A 17,204-nucleotide genomic window follows, 5' to 3' on the forward strand; every position below is an offset into this window, starting at 1 on the left:
GACCCCCAGTGTTGAAAAGTACTTCATGTTCAGACATCAATCAGGATGATTGGGTATAAGAAGAGGGGCGGAAATGTTAGAGAAGAAGGCATCTGACTGGAAATTCACTGCGTTGCAAAAATCCAATCACAGCTACTGTAGATGTGCCAGTGAAAGGCAGATTACACTAGTTGGTGTGGGAAGAGGCCCCATGGCTTACAGCAGAAAACTATAAAACAACTTTGGTATCAGGAGGGATTTAGAGCATGTCGTCCATTACTTTTTCCTTGATTTATAAGGGTTAGATACGATGTTACAGAGGGGTTAATTGATAGAGATTTTTTGAGTAAAGCTTTGTCGAATGTAAATCATGAATGGTCCAGATGTATGCCATCACATATTGATGGTCTATCAGGGACTGGCCACTACTCCTTTACATAACATTTTGGACAATTGACAATTCTGTCTAAGGTTTCACTGAGTAGATATTCTTGGAAAACAACATGACTTATGAGAGTTATGGTCTTAAGATCAGGTGGTCAAGGCGTTCTCAGGTGTCAGTTTCAGATTAATGCCTTCGTTCAGCCTTTTATAGAGATTTGATATTCCAGAAGTTATTTGTCACGGCTCTCCAAGGCCCCAAAAATAAGTTGCTTGGTCTCTGGCAAAGGAAGGAGGGGTTGAGTCAAGTGCTAGGCTCAGTTTTGGTTGTGACAACCTGTCATGTCGACTTGCATGCTGCTCCTGTTGCTGGTACTCTCTTGGGCACGCTGTAGTCTCAGTGACTACACCCCCCCCCCCCCCCCCCCCCCCCCCCCCACCAGCTGAATATCCCCTCTGAATGGACCCTACAGTCACCTGCCTGTCATTTGCACTTGGACTCTGCAGGATCCAGACCTAAGGCATGGAGTAAAAACTTAGCACAAACAAATCCTGATTGAGAAATAACCTGCTCTGCATTTGGAAAACTCTGAGAAGAGAAAAGTCTCTGGGGAAGAGGAGCCTTCTTCTGTAGCCATGATTGGTGAACAATGCCAGGTTCCCAAAGTAACAGAAGCCGGAGATTTAACCAGTCCTTCTAAGGGAAGTGACAAACTGAGCATGAAGGTCAATGTGGAATATACCGAGCAGACTGATAACAGCAGAGAAATGGACTCTTCTATCCTTTGTGTGGAGAATTGTAACATGAATAGAGATGAGAATGAAAACTTCCCATTTTGCAACGGACACTCTGAGAGTTTTGAGCAATACTCCGAAAGCGTGGGATCTTTCGAATCCGACCAGACCGTTGATAAGTGTGACACTTCGGGGTTAAGCCAACCATTCAACGAATGTTTTCAGCACTGTGAGTGTTTTAAACCTTGCAAGTCCTCTGAGCACTGTGCTAATCATAGCTTAGCTTCTGAATGTAGTCCTTGCTGTGAACATTGTGCAGAACACCTCCAGTTATGTCAGCAATGCAAGCCCTCTGATCAACAGTTTGAGTCTTTTGACTCTGAGCCAGATCCTTCGGCTTTAAACTGTGATAGTTTTGAGCAGTTTGAAATGTCTGATTTGGAACCTGAATGTCCAGAAGACTTCGAGTTACTGCAACAGTACGAGTTATCCGATCAGCAGTACGAGTGCTCTGACTCTGAGGCGGACACATCAACGGAGGACTCTGAGCAATGTGAATCAACCAACATCTCTGACTCAGTGGACTCATTGGACTGTAGCACTGATCTTTTTGAATGTGACGACACTCAGAATCAAAATGATTGCAATGAAAATAATAATGGTGATTACGTAGAGAGCTATCCAACTGAACAAGAGGACGAGCAAAATGAAACACAGCATATCGATGAAGAGTCCGGCGTTTATTTTGATGACGATGAAGAGGGTACCTTTGAGGATGAATGCACTGAAGACATCCCTACAGATCCAAATGAAATGGCTGAAACTGAGTACCCCGAAACAAGCCCAGAGTATGATCCAGCTGAACAATGTGCGACTTCAGAGCAGTGCGACTCTAAGTCCTCAGAGTTCTGCGGTGAGGAAGATGGCTCCTCAGATTGCTCTTCTGTTGAAACCAAATCTTTTAATACTTGTCCTGAGTGCTGTATTCCTTCAGATGGCTGCTCCAACTCATCAGGGGAATCTGAAAAAGGAGCTCAGGAGGATTCAGGTGATGAGCAGATGCAGTGGGAATCTTTCGAAGATGATGAATACGTAGAGAAAAGCAATATTAACGAAAGCAACGAGGACAAAAAGAAAACATCCGCTGTTCATATGGTTATTGACGATTACTTCGATCTGTTTGACAAAGGGGACAATTATGGACACGCTTTCACACAAAAGCAACATTACATCTCCTGCTTTGACGGGGGAGATATCCATGACCGCTTATTTCTTGAAACAGTTCAATCTGAGGCAAAGAGACTTGCTAAAAATGAACACGGATATAAAGAAGACAATGAAGAAATTCACATAAACAATACAGTTACATGTTTTGATGTTCCTGAAGAAGCATGTGAAGAAACTCATGAGGAAGACGAAGGTCCATCAGATGATAACTCAGTTGGATCGTGTGAGTCAGAGAAACAACTTGAGGACTGGATTGAAGAACCGGAATCAGAATTAGAGGCCAATTTGACTTATGTAGAAAAAAGAAGTGAGGAAGCAGAGGGAGATGAGGAAGCTTTGTGTGAAGAATCTTTGGGTGAAGAAGCTTGTGCGTTTGAAGGCCGTGTTTCTGAAAACTCAAACGAAGAGGAATCTGAGGGTGAGAGTATGTGTGCTCCGTGTGCAGATGACATTTCTGTTGAAGGCGATGCTTATGAAGATCAAAATTCAGAATCGTCTGACCTGTCTGCCATTGATCACTTGCCATTAACTGTAGCTGAAAACCAAGAGGATGAGAAAGACGAGATTGAGCCCGAGGGCAAAGTATTTATTGAATGTTCAGAAATGGAGCCATATTGGTCACTTGTAGATCATGAGGAGGATGAAGAGATTTACAAGCCAGGTGTTGAGGACTACTATCTTTATCAGATTGAAAGCATTCAGTCGTGTGTAAAACAGTCCAAGAACGGGTTAATTATCTATGAAAAATCTAAAAGGGATCCTGAATTAGTGAGTTTAGCGTATTACTCTGTAGTAGATAGAACGACTGGTGAAGAGGAATCAGAAGAAGAACCTGAATTCAGAGACATAAAGCTTCCTTCAGGTATTATTCACAGTGTTGCAAAACACGAGGAAAGGGATGCACAGGTGCAGGTCAGAAGGACTGAGGAAGACAAGGCCTCCGAACAAAACGAGGATTCAGAAGAGGAGCAGAGCGACGATGAATCCTGTGAGGCCTGTGAATGCGAGTACTGCATTCCACCAACAGAGCAGGTATTATGAGTCTTTGGACCCAGCTGAGAAGTATTTAAACAAATTAAACTGAGCTCTCAAAGCCGTTGCAGAAATGTTAATTTATCCCAGGATAGAGGCGGTAATATTGATTTATTTCTATATTTATCAAACAGCTTTACTACCAACTGTGGCGCTGAAGACGCTGAAATAGATCTCAGCTTGGCAGATTTTCTGTGTCAAACTCCAGATCTTTCATTAACCTCACGTGGGCAGCTCAGCCTACACGGACAGACACATGCTAAAGTGTTACTTGCTGACTCTTCAGTCAAGCCAACTTGTTTTTAGCATCAGAATCACATTAACAAATGCCGATCTTTGACCACTCGCTGAAGGATGAAACACAGAATGGTGATACTTAGACGGTCAGTCAACATGGCAGCAGCTGTAGCATCCAAAGCTTCCTGTAAGCCCTCAACAAGACACCACAGCACAATGTAGACTCTTATGTGACAAGAAACACACAATTAGCAGTAAGTTGTTTGTGACAAAGTGAGATGGTAATTTACTTATGTTTACAAAGATTACTTACATTATAGTGCTACATTCACAGCTTATATTGCAACTGCAACCTGCACTGAAAAGCCAGGGGAGCTTTTTGATAAGGGTTAACCTTTAAGATAAAAGAGCTTTAAGTCTCAATTCTACGTTTGTCCTCAGGTTCCAGCAAAACCGCTGCTCCCACGGGTGAAATCCAATGACGCAGGGAAGATCTGTGTGGTGATTGATTTGGATGAAACACTAGTGCATAGTTCATTTAAGGTAAGTTGGCCTGTGTGACCTACTTTCTTGTAGTCTTATATAAAATACATTCTTGGAAGAAACATCATTATATTTAGAAAAAATAAATTCCTCAAATGAAAGTGTTTAAGAGAGCTGATCAAACTGTCAGCGTATCTGAAAGAGAAGTAAATGAATGGTTTTCCTCTTATCAGAGTGCTGTGTTACTTTAAGTCATTCAGTATCCCGGTGCAGACTGGTGTGGGTGAGGATTAGAGTCATGTTAAAAGTTCTACCTTGATGAAGTTTGAACAGTTTTCCACTATTGTTAAATTTAACCGCTGAGGCATAAATATGTTTCTCCCAGAAAACTGATTTATTTCCATATTTGCTGGTAGCATTGCTGGTTTCCAAAGTAAGGGTTAGTTGACATGTAATGTAAATTTTTGCAAAGAAAATGGCACATTCCTTATTTCTTGGCATGAAGCAGTAACTCCCCAGAGAGTTGTAATCACATAAAGAAAGTACACAGCAAGAGCTCAAAACTGTTTGTGTTTGCTCAAAACACACTTGTGTGCTTGTCCAATTCAAAAAACCTCTTGTTACACTTCTTAGAAACCACATTTACCTGACAAGTCCTTAAAGTCATCCTACATCAAGATTTAACAGGGGGGCGCCAGTGACATTATATTGCGCGCCCCATGTACAGAGGCTGTAGTCCTTATCGCAGTATTTGTGGGTTCAAATCTGACCTCGGCCCTTTGCTGCATGTCATACCCCCCTCTCTCCTCACAAAGGAGAAAGCAAATTTTACTTTTGAAGTTTCATAAAATGAGATGTAATGTCTCGTTTAAAGGCGCAAATCCGACCTGTGGCTTCTTTCCTGCGTGTCATTCCCCACTCTCTCTGTTCAGGATTTCTGACTCTATCCACTGCCCTATCTCTCCAATAGAGGACCTAAAAGCTCAAAAATAAATCTTAAAAAAAAAAAGAATAGGCTTTCTGTCTTTAAATGTGATTACGCGAAGAAAATATATATTTATTGAACCCCAAATCTGGGAAAGTTGCTTGTTACGATAGCTTGAGTATAAGGTCGGGGCAAATTACCGGTAGTTAAGAAAATAAAAGGACGTGGACACAATACTGAGGGCAACAAAGTTTTATCAATCATCTTTATTTCTATAGTGCAGATTTGTTAGAAATGTAATCTCAGGACACTTTACAAAAAGAGCAGGTTGAGGCTTTACTCTTCATTATATTATTTACAAAGACCCAACATTAATCCACCATGAACACAGCACCAAGCAACATTTAGAAAGAATCTTCCTTTTAAAGGACAGAAAGCTTTCACAGAACCGGACTCATGACGTTCAGATCAGCCATCTGCCGAAACTGTGTACAGTATATGATTAAAAGAGAAAAATAATATTAATAGATATAAACACTATGTACACATTTTACTCATGGTTATTTATTGGAGATAAAAATGCACAATGTTAAAACACACACGGTGTGTTGAAAAATGTTTGACTATGATTTGTGCAGGTGTGAAGGATGTCTAACCTGAGATAAACTGTGCACAGTTAGCTGCCTGTAGCGAGTGATGGAGGAGTCTTTTAGTATTTTGATCTCATGGTGAAGCTGATGTTGAAGAGTCTGAATACAGCTGTTATTAACGACCTGCGGTGATATTTTATGAAGGACATTTTTAATAGTTGTGACTCATATCAAAACTATCTGAAGGGTTATAAAGTGTTTCTATACTACAACTGTTGGGTCTGTTTTAAATGAAAAAAACTGGACTGAAAATATTTTTTAAGATCATTAATATATTATTTTACTTCAATCTGAAAAAAACTGAAGTCCACATTGGTTTCCTTTTCTTCTTTAATTTGTCTTTAAATTACTTAAAATTTGCAAGTGTTCAAAAATAGCTCAGACGCTGTCATCGACGTTGACCGTCAAAGAAAACAACCTACTTGCCAAGCTAAAGATGGTAAAAATAGCTCAAGGATTTGCACCTCATCATTTAGCATATGTTTAGGGGGCAGATGACTTATTTTTATCTTAAATGACTGGCTCCACGTGCCACATAAGCATTAAGCATTCATTTCTTGGCTGCTCTGGTTTCACCATGAAAAACCCACCTGCACGCCAGTTTTCACAGTCAGACCCTAAAAAAAGGAATTCAAGTCTGAATTTGAAGATCGAAAGATTCATTTCAAAGGACGAGAACGGTTCAGAGAAGGTCGCTTTTTGAAAACTTGACAAAAGTTTTTATCAGCTTGTTCTTCCACAAGCTGTGAAGCTTTTCAGTGACTTCTGCACCGTGTGTAGTGTGCATGAACATTTCAGCAAACGCTCTCAGTCGACAAATAACTGGTGTCCTTTTGATCAGTTTGCCTTTTAAGGCAGCATTCAGTGAACAAAGTAATCGATGCCAAATGTTGAGAGTCCTTTACACGACAAATTATGTAATGAATGCCATTTGGTGTTTAGTCCTTCTCAGGTCACAGACTGTCCTAAAGGATGTCACTGGATATCACCACTCGCTATGTGTAAACAGGCTCAGCCTCTGTGAACTCCATGTTTAACACTAGGTGCATAATGAAACACATTACTACTCTGACCACGCACTAAAAGAACGTTAAGTCAGTGAAACAGGTACGGGAAAAGTGAAAGGTAGAGGTGATTGACCTAGTTTCAAAAACGTTTTTTTTTTTATAGATATTAAATAAAATACTGAAGTAATCAGTATGTCTATCTCAGGGTAAGGAGTATACATCACTTTAAATGCATGTATAAATATGAGCTTGATCTTCTGAATATTTACTATGTTAATATTAGCCCGGGGAAGATAAAAATTAAAAAAGTAAGATGAGAGCAGTTGTAGGAAGATGCAATGAATTATTATCAATGCAAAATCTCACATTTAAGGAAGTGTAACTCTAATTTCAAGTCAAAAATATCTAATTTGACTTATTTTAAGACATTCTCCCGAAGTATATTATATTTCAAGATATAAAACGAGTTGAAAAGACAAAATCATGCACACTACTCTTACTTGGCATCAATCGGTAATGCCGAGTAGCAAGAGTGGTGATTTTGTCTTTTTATTGTGATAGTTTCATGTCCTATGCTCTGACTTTACTTCACTTCCTTTAAAAAGATGTCAAACATGAAAAATAATTCCTGCAGTGCTTGTAATATGTAGAAATATCTTCCAATGAGGCAAGCACATTTTACTTGAGTGTCCTAAAATGAGTTGTACAGCACTATCTAAATTAGTTACAACATTGTATTTCAAGGCACTAGTAAAATGTGCTAGCCTCATTAGCAGATATTTCTACTCAGTACTGTATAAGAAATGCAGACCTAATTTTTTTATGTTTTATATTTTGTCTTAAAACAAGTGCTTTCACATATTTTTGACTTGAAATTAGACAAATAAAATTGAGGAAGACTTGAGAGTTTTCAGTTTTGCCATCAGGTGGATTGTGTCGTGATGTTAGTACCTGCTCACTCAAGCAGACTGGGCCTGTGGCAGGAAAGGTAATGGCACCATGAGATGGCAGATCACTCCAGGACTAAGCAGCTGTGAATACCTGTTTTAGATCTGTACTAAAAAACTGAGGTCCAACTCAACTTCAGGCTGATTTAAGTTCCCAATATTTTTCACTACGGGGAAATGTGTAGTCTCACAAGGAAGAGGAAAATAAATTGTCATTGTCATTCCCATTTTTTATTGTTTACACAGAAATATTCAAACGCAGCACAGAGAAAAAAACAGCCTGCTCCATTAATGAGAATAAAAAACTGTCCATGCTCTCACTTTCTGTTCATGATCGCTGCCTGTGAACTCCTTCTGTGCTCCTTACATTACCTCATAGTGTACATACTCAGGCCATGGTGTGATGTCTTACACCTTTGCAGCAAGAACTGTATTTCAGGTGTGAGTCCTGCCTAAAGACATGAGATATTTTTATAACCCTGTCACTTTCTGTAGAGCCTGACCGCCTGTATTTCAATGATGGAAGTGACAGGAGTCGTATTATTTACCGTGATGTGAGAGTTGGCGTCTTCGTGTCTGTTTGGCACATCTTCATTTCAGATTTCTTGCTCTCACTTTCATCTCTATGAGGAGGCATGGGTTTATTTTGGTGATCATCAATAAAATACTCTTTTCATGTGTTTAACTCTTCTTTTTTCTTTTTCAACAGCCAGTGAACAACGCTGATTTTATCATTCCAGTGGAAATTGATGGAACAGTTCACCAGGTAGGCACTTGACATGATGAAATGATCATTTGAATCTCTATTTGATTTTTATTTTGTGTGAATATCATCAAAGCAATGTCAAAGCCCAAGCACCTTCATGCAGCTTTGTAAAGATTGCTAGATTTTCTGCTGAAAGTCCCAAACATGGAAACATTATGGAAGCAGGGTTGACAACATTTAATGGGCGTGTACCAGTCTGTATGCCCCACACCAAAATCTATGCTTTTCAAAATCTTAAAAAACAAACAAATACAAAAGTAAGGGATTGAAATACTGCCCGCTGACTTGAGTTTGCATTACAAACTGTATGCAATCAGCCTGACAGAGCTGTGGCCCACCCTGTTGATGGCTCCAAGCAGCAGGTGTCTATTTCCATGGCTTGACGAAATGAGGAAACCCTGGCAGGCTTCTCAGAAATCACTGGCCATCAATCTCGCTCCTTGGCGCATATTCTGCCCTGCTCATTGGTGCTCTGAAATGGCGGTGACTTTTCCCTGCAGGAGTCATATGATAACTTTCGTGCTGGGCCTCCCAGGAGACAGAAGAGCCTTGTTGTTCAAAGGGCCTGGGTCTGTTTCAAGTAATCCAGGATAGGCTTGTTAAAGTGGGGAAAGCCTATTCGGGACGACTTGGTTCAGAAACAGGGCTGCCAGCATCTCAGGGGAAGTAGAAAGATGTAAAGTCAGTGGGAAGGTCACCTGAAGTTTGCAGCAGGCAGCCAGCCAAGCACAATGTTTACCACTGTGTTAGAGAATGCAGGCCAAAGTGAGCTAGATGTTGTTGAAAGCAAAGCAAGAAGTATGCAGCGTGACTGATTACTTCGTCTTTTAAGAGCTCCCTGTACACCTGTCTGTCACAACCTGCAAAACAGCTCAGACCACAGTGCCTCATAACTGAACCTGCAAACATGTACGGTTTCAATGTCTTTAAATGCATACGTAGAGCACACAACATCATAAGTAGGGATGCATAATGTTGTCAGGGTACTTTTATTAGTCATATAGAGGTGCAATTCTCACATAAGGCATATTGTTTGTCTATAGAAATGATTAGGGCTGCATTCATTGATGTGTCCTGAGACACAGTGAATATACTTTTTTACTGTTTTAAAAACATATTCAGTTCTTATTAATGAGAGACATAAATATCAGGGAAACAATAATGCAATATTTTTTTGTCAGAATGTATAAAGATAATACCATCAGTATTAGTACAAGTGGGTTTACTCCTTGTTTAGGCGGACAAAAGAGGGAGGACTGAATGATTGCAAAATGTAAATGCAGAGGTTAAAGGGGCTAGCTTGATGATCTAGAATAAAGCCTGGTGAAAAAAATATAATATACATAGTCTGAATGCAACAGACAAGTTAATAGTCATTTACATTGTAGTCATGTAACTACTGGTGTTTCAATGTCCAGTATGGTCTTAAAATTCTACTAAGATTTAGACTCCTGAAAATGAAAATGTAGAGATGCAAATTGGTGCAAACATTGCTCATCAATATGATAAAAATTATCATGTTAATGTGAGAAAATGCCATCTGTGCTCACCATGAATAACACCACAAAATGCATATTATTTTATTTAATATAACACAATACATGAGCTCAGGGATCAGCTCGAGTCTCTAACAGCTCAACACAGGATGAGGGGTGTAAACCCTGAATCGATGACATCTTGATCAAAACTTAGGTGTCATGTTCAGAAAGTTTAACTGCATATTCTGTATGAAAAGCCTTCATATGCACTGGCATATTCTGAAGGTGTCCATGTTGCCTTTATTAATTACTCGATGCTGGCGCTGTATCTGCCAGTATAGTTCTCTTTTAATCATTTCTTGGCTCGCAGGTCAGATGTAGCCCCTCTCCTTTATGTGTTCACAATTCCCCTTTGGCATTTTTGTTTTCCTGATCCTATTCTTAAAAACTGAACCGTTTGTGTCAGGGGACTGTGATTTAATACCCTCCCTCCTTTCTTATGGCCATTCAGGTTTACGTGTTAAAGAGACCCCACGTCGACGAATTCCTCAAGAGGATGGGAGAAATGTTCGAGTGTGTTCTGTTCACTGCAAGCTTATCGAAGGTGAGACTTCTGCTTTCATCATCTGTAACTCGTCATAGCATGAACACAAACAAACTTGACGTGCAGAGAGACACCTGTTGTAACAGTTTGCTTTGAATAACTGGAAGCCGAGTGTTTGTTGATTTATGGTTGACCTTCTACACGCTCCTTAACGAATAAGATTTAATATGATAGCCGTCAGTGGATTGCTCTGACATTTTAACCTCTAACATGTGCTTCAAACTGTGTTAACCTCGGCCTTGACTTCGCTTTGTGGAGCATTAGGTTAGTTATAACTGGGTGACTCACTCTGTTGTGATTAATGAGGTTGAAGCTGCCGTGTTTGTCTACAGCGCGTGACCGTATGAGGAGTTTATGTCGTGAGACCATCTTGGGAAACCAAATCCTTCTGGTTTAAATGTGTCTAAGCTTTAATGTTGCACTTACTCTATATCTGACACGCATGTCTCTTTGTGCACAAACTGTGCATTGAAATGTGATGCAGCTTCTGGGTAGGCCGTAATATTCAAGTTTACACGGCTGACTTTAAAACATGAGAACCTTAAACAGCCTGTAAAGTCCCACAGTATTTACAGACTAATATACATTAAGCATCATTAAGTTATAGCTTCTCAGGGTGCTGGTGGCGCAGTGGATGGCGCGTGCCCCATATATGGAGGCTGTAGTCTTCCAAGCCGGCGGCCCAGGTTGGAGTCCAGCCTGTGGCTCCTTTCCCGCATGTCATTCCCTGCTCTCTCTCTCTCTCCCTGATTTCCAGCTCTATCCACTGTCCTATCTCTCCATTAAAGGCACAAAAAGCCCAAAAATAAATCTTTAAAAAAAAAAAAAAATGAGAGCTTCTCTGCACAGTCTTCAAAACAACATAGTTGCCAGAGAGCCTCACATTTTACAATTATAGCTAATAATAATAAACCTGAGCGCTGCTCTTTAAGAAAAGGCAAGCAAAGCAGCTTTATTAATAAAGCGTTTCTTATTTTGAGGCCAAATTCAAAATGCTTAACATTGGCAGAGAAAGGCAAAAGTATCTTAGATCTGAATGTGTCTCGTGTCTGGGGGTCTATTTGATATCATCATGAAGTTATTTCTCGTCTGTTTCCGGGACATCAGTTTATGGCAGCTTCAGTAAGTTTTATTCTGTCTCACGGTCCAACCAGCTGACTGCTTCCTTCAGATCTGTTGGCCCTACTGGGTTTATATTTATATTTAGATAGCTTCCTGACATCCAATGAATGTGCAGCGTTTCCGAGACGATTTTCTGTCTTGTAGCTTCCAGCTTGGTGGCGTGTTGTTAAGAGACTTAAACCCATGCATGGGTTCCCCTGGGGCACTCCAGCATCCTCACTCAGTCCAAAGACATGCTGGTTAGATTAATTGGAGACTCTGAATTGCTCGTAGGTGTGCCTGGCTGTTTGTCAGCCCTGTGATTGACTGGTGACCAGTCTAGGGTGTACTCTGCCACTCACCCAATGACAGCTGGGATTGGCTAAGCAGGATTAGCAGTATAGATAAAGGATGGATGGATGGATGGATGGATGGATGGATGTGGGTCTGGCTTGTAGGGATACTGATGGCTCATTTAAAGGCATAGTTTATGAATAGTCGCTGTGTGCAGAGCACCTTGATACTTTTATTAAATTAGAAAGTGCCTTGGCCTTCTTTATGATAAATAAAGACTGGAAATAATTATTTTCTAAAAAATCAAAACCTTTACCTGACTCATTACATTAAAGCTCAGTATTTTAATATAACAACATATCACATGATTTCCCCCCCTTTCAACAACAACCATAGCAGTCTTCAGATCTAGATGTCAGCTGGTTCTGAACGATTCTTCTGTTACTTCTGAGTGAACGACATTGTGAGGGCTTCTCATCGCGCACACAAAATAGACAACATTTTTTTATTTCCTTATAATCCTTCAGCTTTTCTTGTAGTTTATTAAATGATCATCATTTCTTTAGGGTCCTAGAATTAAAAACACATGATGTAGCTCTGCATTGTTTAAAGCTTCTTTTGTGTGTTTTCCTTCTTCTTCTTCTTCAGTATGCAGATCCTGTGTCAGACCTGTTGGACAAATGGGGGGCCTTCCAGAGTCGCCTCTTCAGGGAGTCGTGTGTTTTCCACAAAGGGAACTACGTCAAAGACCTGAGCCGCTTAGGAAGGGATCTCAACAAGGTCATCATCATTGACAACTCCCCGGCCTCCTACATCTTCCATCCAGACAATGCAGTATGTTGTTTCTCAGACAAACATAAAGATATTTGTTAGAAAGAGTATTTCATATCTGTCTGTTGTTGAGTATAAGTCTTCTCATGTCATCTTCCCTTGCTCCCTTAAACCTCCAGGTTCCTGTTGCGTCCTGGTTTGACGACATGTCGGACACCGAGCTCCTCGATCTTATCCCCTTCTTTGAGAGACTGAGTAAAGTAGACGACATCTATGATTTTCTCCAGCAGCAGAGGACTTCAAGTTAACAGAGATAGTGGGATAAAAAAAACAAAAAAATGATCACCAGCAGCTGTCATCACGGGGCCACGGAGGCTGGTGGGCCAAAGGCTCCACGCTGCTTCCAACTACAAGGACCACACTGCAAAAAAAATGCCTGTCATTAAATCTCATATTCTTCCTCTTTATTGCACAAGAAGGTAAAAATAAATCATTCGGAGGGGTTTTATACTTTCACACTGGAAAGTCCATCAGGAAGTTTTGTTAGTATAACACTGAATATGAGATTCAATGACCTCTGTAGATTTTCTTTTGCAGTGCAGCTAGTGTGTTGTTGTTGTTGTTGTCGTAATGTGACAGCAGTGACTTATATAAGTGTGATGTAAACCTAGATTGTGTGAACGGTCGTTCAACGCCATTGTACAAATGAACCACATCAGTAATTGTCATGTCAGTATCATGTAGCATTCGAAGCTCTAACACAGATCATAGAGTCATCGAATACTTCCCCTTAAATACCATCGACTTCCTTTTGTTAGCCAAACACGGCTGAATGTGTGTGTAGTCAAAGACAATCATTAACTCTAGGGAAAGTGTGTTGGTTGAATAATTCCTATAACATGTCGTGATGCATTTTAATGAACATTTTGGATCTGCACTTATCATGTGTCTTTGGAAAAGTTTTGTCTGCTGGGGTGGAATCAGACTCCAGAAGCATGACAGCTCTCGTCTTTCAGATTGGAAACAAACTGGAATAGTAATCATGGGAAGCCATATCCAGTTGTGGATTGATTGTAGTCTTTATTAACTACATTACAGATAATAGATCTAATCACTAAACTCTGTCATACTGGACTCTCTATTTTTTTTTAATGTGTTTTGACCCTTTTATTTGTTGTCTTGTTTCCAGGTCAGGCACAACACATCATTATCTTGTTTCTTTAAAAATCAACCTCATATCTGCAAACTCCAACAAAACCTGAATAAGAGATATAAGAAATCCAGTCTGGATCTTTGAGAGACTTCTTGTTTTAACCGATTACTCCTGAACTGAATTTTAATATACACAGATTTGCACATGGAAAAAAAGGTTGTACTTTATTTTTGAAGTGTGTCAAATCTGGAGTAAAGAAATCATTTTATTTTGGTTTTATATTAATCTTTATTTAAAGTTTTATCAGTGGAATCAGCCACAGCGGTGAGCGGCTTGTCAGAATTCAGTCTTCGTTCACAGGAGGACGGAGTTGCGTCCATTCAAACTCCAAGGGAAACCTTCAGTATTTCTAAACCTTTTTTTCTTTTTACAGATTTTGGGTCTAAATGACTTCAATCAATCAATCATTATTTGTACGCCAATTCATAACAAGTGTTATCTTGAGACGCTTCCTGTTGTCCACACTTCCTTGCCGCTGACTTGACAGTCTGAGCAGACCATGCATGAATGAGGAACAAAAAGTAGATTATTGCTGCCGCCGGCCATGGAGCAGGCTGCAATGTTTTACTACTGAGAGGCTCAGAGTGTCTGAATCATTATGGAATAGATTCATACAAAAAAAAAAAATTAAATGATTAATTAAAGTAAGTTGCCGTTTTCAAAGCAGAAACTGCTTCTGCTTGGAAAGGGATCATAGGAGTCATCTCTCACCTCTCTCTTTCCTGAATATTATCCATCTATCTTACCCACAAAAGGCAAAAATAGTCTCAAATAATCATTACAAATTATCTTACTTTACCTAGGACATGTATCCTTATTGCCTTTCTCAATGCTGTCAGATGCATTTGATGATATCTGGAGTTTTTCTGTGCCAAACACGAGCTGTTGTGGTGAAAGTACAGGCTGTCCTGTGGCTGCGTACGGAAGCAATCTGCAGCAGCAACGCCTCAACATGTTTTTACCTTTGAATATTTTAAAACACCTTTATGAAAACATATTATATTATCATATATAGGCCTGGGATTAAAAATACTGGAGTTCCCCTTTAAACATATCTGAAAGCACACCTTGATGAATTCAATCATGACAGGTTTTTTCCTCGTTGGATCCTTTAGTGGAGTTCGGATGTAACATGCTTATTAACCTGTTTATCCAGTTTCATGGGGGAGACTTGAAGCAGACATCTTTAGTGTGTCTCTCTGTATGTGTGTGTGTGGGGGTTTCAGCGTGATTGTACCTGTGTGAGTATTGACATTGTTTAATATTTTAAAAACAAGATACGTGAAAACCATAACCTGTCTTTAAATAATGATTTAACTTTTCTTTTTTTACTGAATGCAACACGAGTATTAACGTTGTGACTCGAGTTAAGAAACTGGTTCAAACGAGTGAGTTTTTAAAATTGCTGCTGATTAATCATTGATTTAAAACAAAAACAAAAACTACACACAACTAGAGATATTTCTACCTTGTGTCAATAAAGCATGTTTTATTGAAACAGATCATAAGTCACCACATTTTTTTGAAGGCGTTTTGAACATGTGACACGACATGGCAGAGGTGAAAACAAGTCAAATGGAAAGATGGAAAATGGAACAGATGTGATATGAAAACAAGTGTCAGTCGCTGTTTAGTTCAAACACAACACATTGAAGCTAACACCCTGATCATCAGTGTCAAGTCAAACTGATCAAGTTATTTTTAGACTCATTCTTTCCTTGATTTCCCAATTTTTTTGGCCCGATGTATTTACATTACAAGCCCCTCGCTACAGTTTCATCAATACAAAAAAGAACAAATTATTTAAATAGTCTTAAACGGCTAAAAGTAACCAGATGATCCTGACTACAGCCTAAAGCTAAATGTAAATTGTACATGCATACATGTCAATTGAAACATTATGCCCTAACCTCTGGAGTCTGACACACCGTCACCAAGAAGACTTTAAAAGCATACCAAGTGCAAATCAGATTATACCACTAAGGATGTTGCACAATTATGCACATCCGATTTGACTATGACTTGTGTTTCCTCTTTTCATTAATACTATTACATAACATAGACAAAAAAATGATCAGTTCAAAGGTCATGACAGAGGTCTAAATTGCATCTGGTGAAATTTTTTTATTTTTTCCTGCTTTTTTCTTTTGTTTGATTTTGTCAAAATGATGAGCAAATAGAGTGGACTAGACCCGAATGGTATTACAAAACACCTCTACACTTCAAACGCCATGTTTTTTAAATCTGTTTAAGTACATATGTATTCAGACATGGCACTATTCATTAGGTTATTTCCATATCTGACTTTATTGAACTCTTCAGTCAAACTGTAATTTGATTATATCAGTGCGTCTTTAGGTTTTTAAAGTATTTAAATCCAATATTTATTGTCACGAAAACACATTTTAGCGTCAACTTTCACAGCACAGTTCGAGTCAGTTCACGTACACACAGAACATTATTTACATCTTAACTGCACGTTGCATTATGATTAAGAAACTGTGAAAAACATCCGCACACTCTAACAATGACACATTTTTCTACAGTCAGATCTTACTTCCTTGTACGCAAAAAAAACAAACAACAACAACAACAACAACACTCCCTCAGTTAATTGAACTGCATGATATTCATCACAACCCTGTTTAAACCACTTTTATAGACATTCTTGTTTGTAGATATAGAATCAATGTCAATGTCACAACTTAAAAGCATCAATCAGTGTCGATCAGGCGATGACAGATTGGAGATGTCACTCACGGATCACCTGAAATATGAGCAGAGGAAAAAATTAGACTGGACCCGACAGCTTCAGTCAACAAGTTTGACCTCATTCTGTCAAAATATAATCCTGTCACGTGTAAACTCACATTTTTTGTAAAGCACTTTTACAAAAAATGAAAGAAAGAACTCAACTTCCACCTGAGACCCGTTATGACGAGTTCTTCTGGCCCATGATGTACACAAAACTGTGAGACATTCACACATTTTACTTCTAACATTGTTTTATTTGACAGATTTTAAGGGCTTAAAAAATCTGAATCTATCAATCTATTATTTGACAGGAAAATGTAAAAGTCTGTTTTGAGGAATGGAAATGAAACCCTTTTTTCTGAATATATTTAAAAAATTATCTCTGAACACACTCAGAGATAATATTAGAAAACAGACTTTTGCTCACCCGATATTTAAGCATTTTGATTTAAGTAAATGACCTACCAGTATCTTTCCCAAGTACGAGCTATTTTACAGTGAAGCTGTAATCTTCCTTTTTTTTAAAAGATTCATTTTGGGGCTTTTTGGGCTGTTATCGTAGAGATAGGACAGTGGATAGAGTCGGAAATCAGGGAGAGAGAGAGAGAGTGGGTGGGGAA

At 39.2% G+C, this 17,204-nt stretch overlaps 2 protein-coding genes across 8 annotated transcripts in view; one reads left to right on the plus strand and one right to left on the minus strand.

Annotated features, from left to right (window-relative positions):
* The window catches only part of LOC132987061 (carboxy-terminal domain RNA polymerase II polypeptide A small phosphatase 1-like), a 29,044-nt gene extending 13,712 nt beyond the window's left edge, over positions 1 to 15,332 (plus strand). The window contains exons 1-6 of one of the 2 annotated variants that reach the window (XM_061053844.1): positions 798 to 3,354; positions 4,033 to 4,134; positions 8,313 to 8,369; positions 10,359 to 10,451; positions 12,495 to 12,680; positions 12,797 to 15,332. In XM_061053844.1, the coding sequence (XP_060909827.1) occupies positions 997 to 3,354; positions 4,033 to 4,134; positions 8,313 to 8,369; positions 10,359 to 10,451; positions 12,495 to 12,680; positions 12,797 to 12,925 (2,925 nt within the window). In that variant the 5' untranslated portion in view covers positions 798 to 996 and the 3' untranslated portion in view covers positions 12,926 to 15,332. Of the gene's footprint in view, positions 1 to 797; positions 3,355 to 4,032; positions 4,135 to 8,312; positions 8,370 to 10,358; positions 10,452 to 12,494; positions 12,681 to 12,796 lie in introns of those variants that run through there. The other variant, XM_061053846.1, reaches the window with a different exon arrangement.
* obsl1b (obscurin like cytoskeletal adaptor 1b) overlaps positions 15,300 to 17,204 on the minus strand; it is a 34,027-nt gene continuing 32,122 nt past the window's right edge. For all 6 annotated transcript variants that reach the window (XM_061053843.1, XM_061053840.1, XM_061053838.1 and 3 more), the window contains one exon: positions 15,300 to 16,597. In XM_061053843.1, the coding sequence (XP_060909826.1) occupies positions 16,587 to 16,597 (11 nt within the window). In that variant the 3' untranslated portion in view covers positions 15,300 to 16,586. The remainder of the gene's footprint in view (positions 16,598 to 17,204) is intronic.

The sequence above is a fragment of the Labrus mixtus genome, chromosome 13, assembly GCF_963584025.1.
Source record: "Labrus mixtus chromosome 13, fLabMix1.1, whole genome shotgun sequence".
NCBI lineage: Eukaryota > Metazoa > Chordata > Actinopteri > Labriformes > Labridae > Labrus > Labrus mixtus.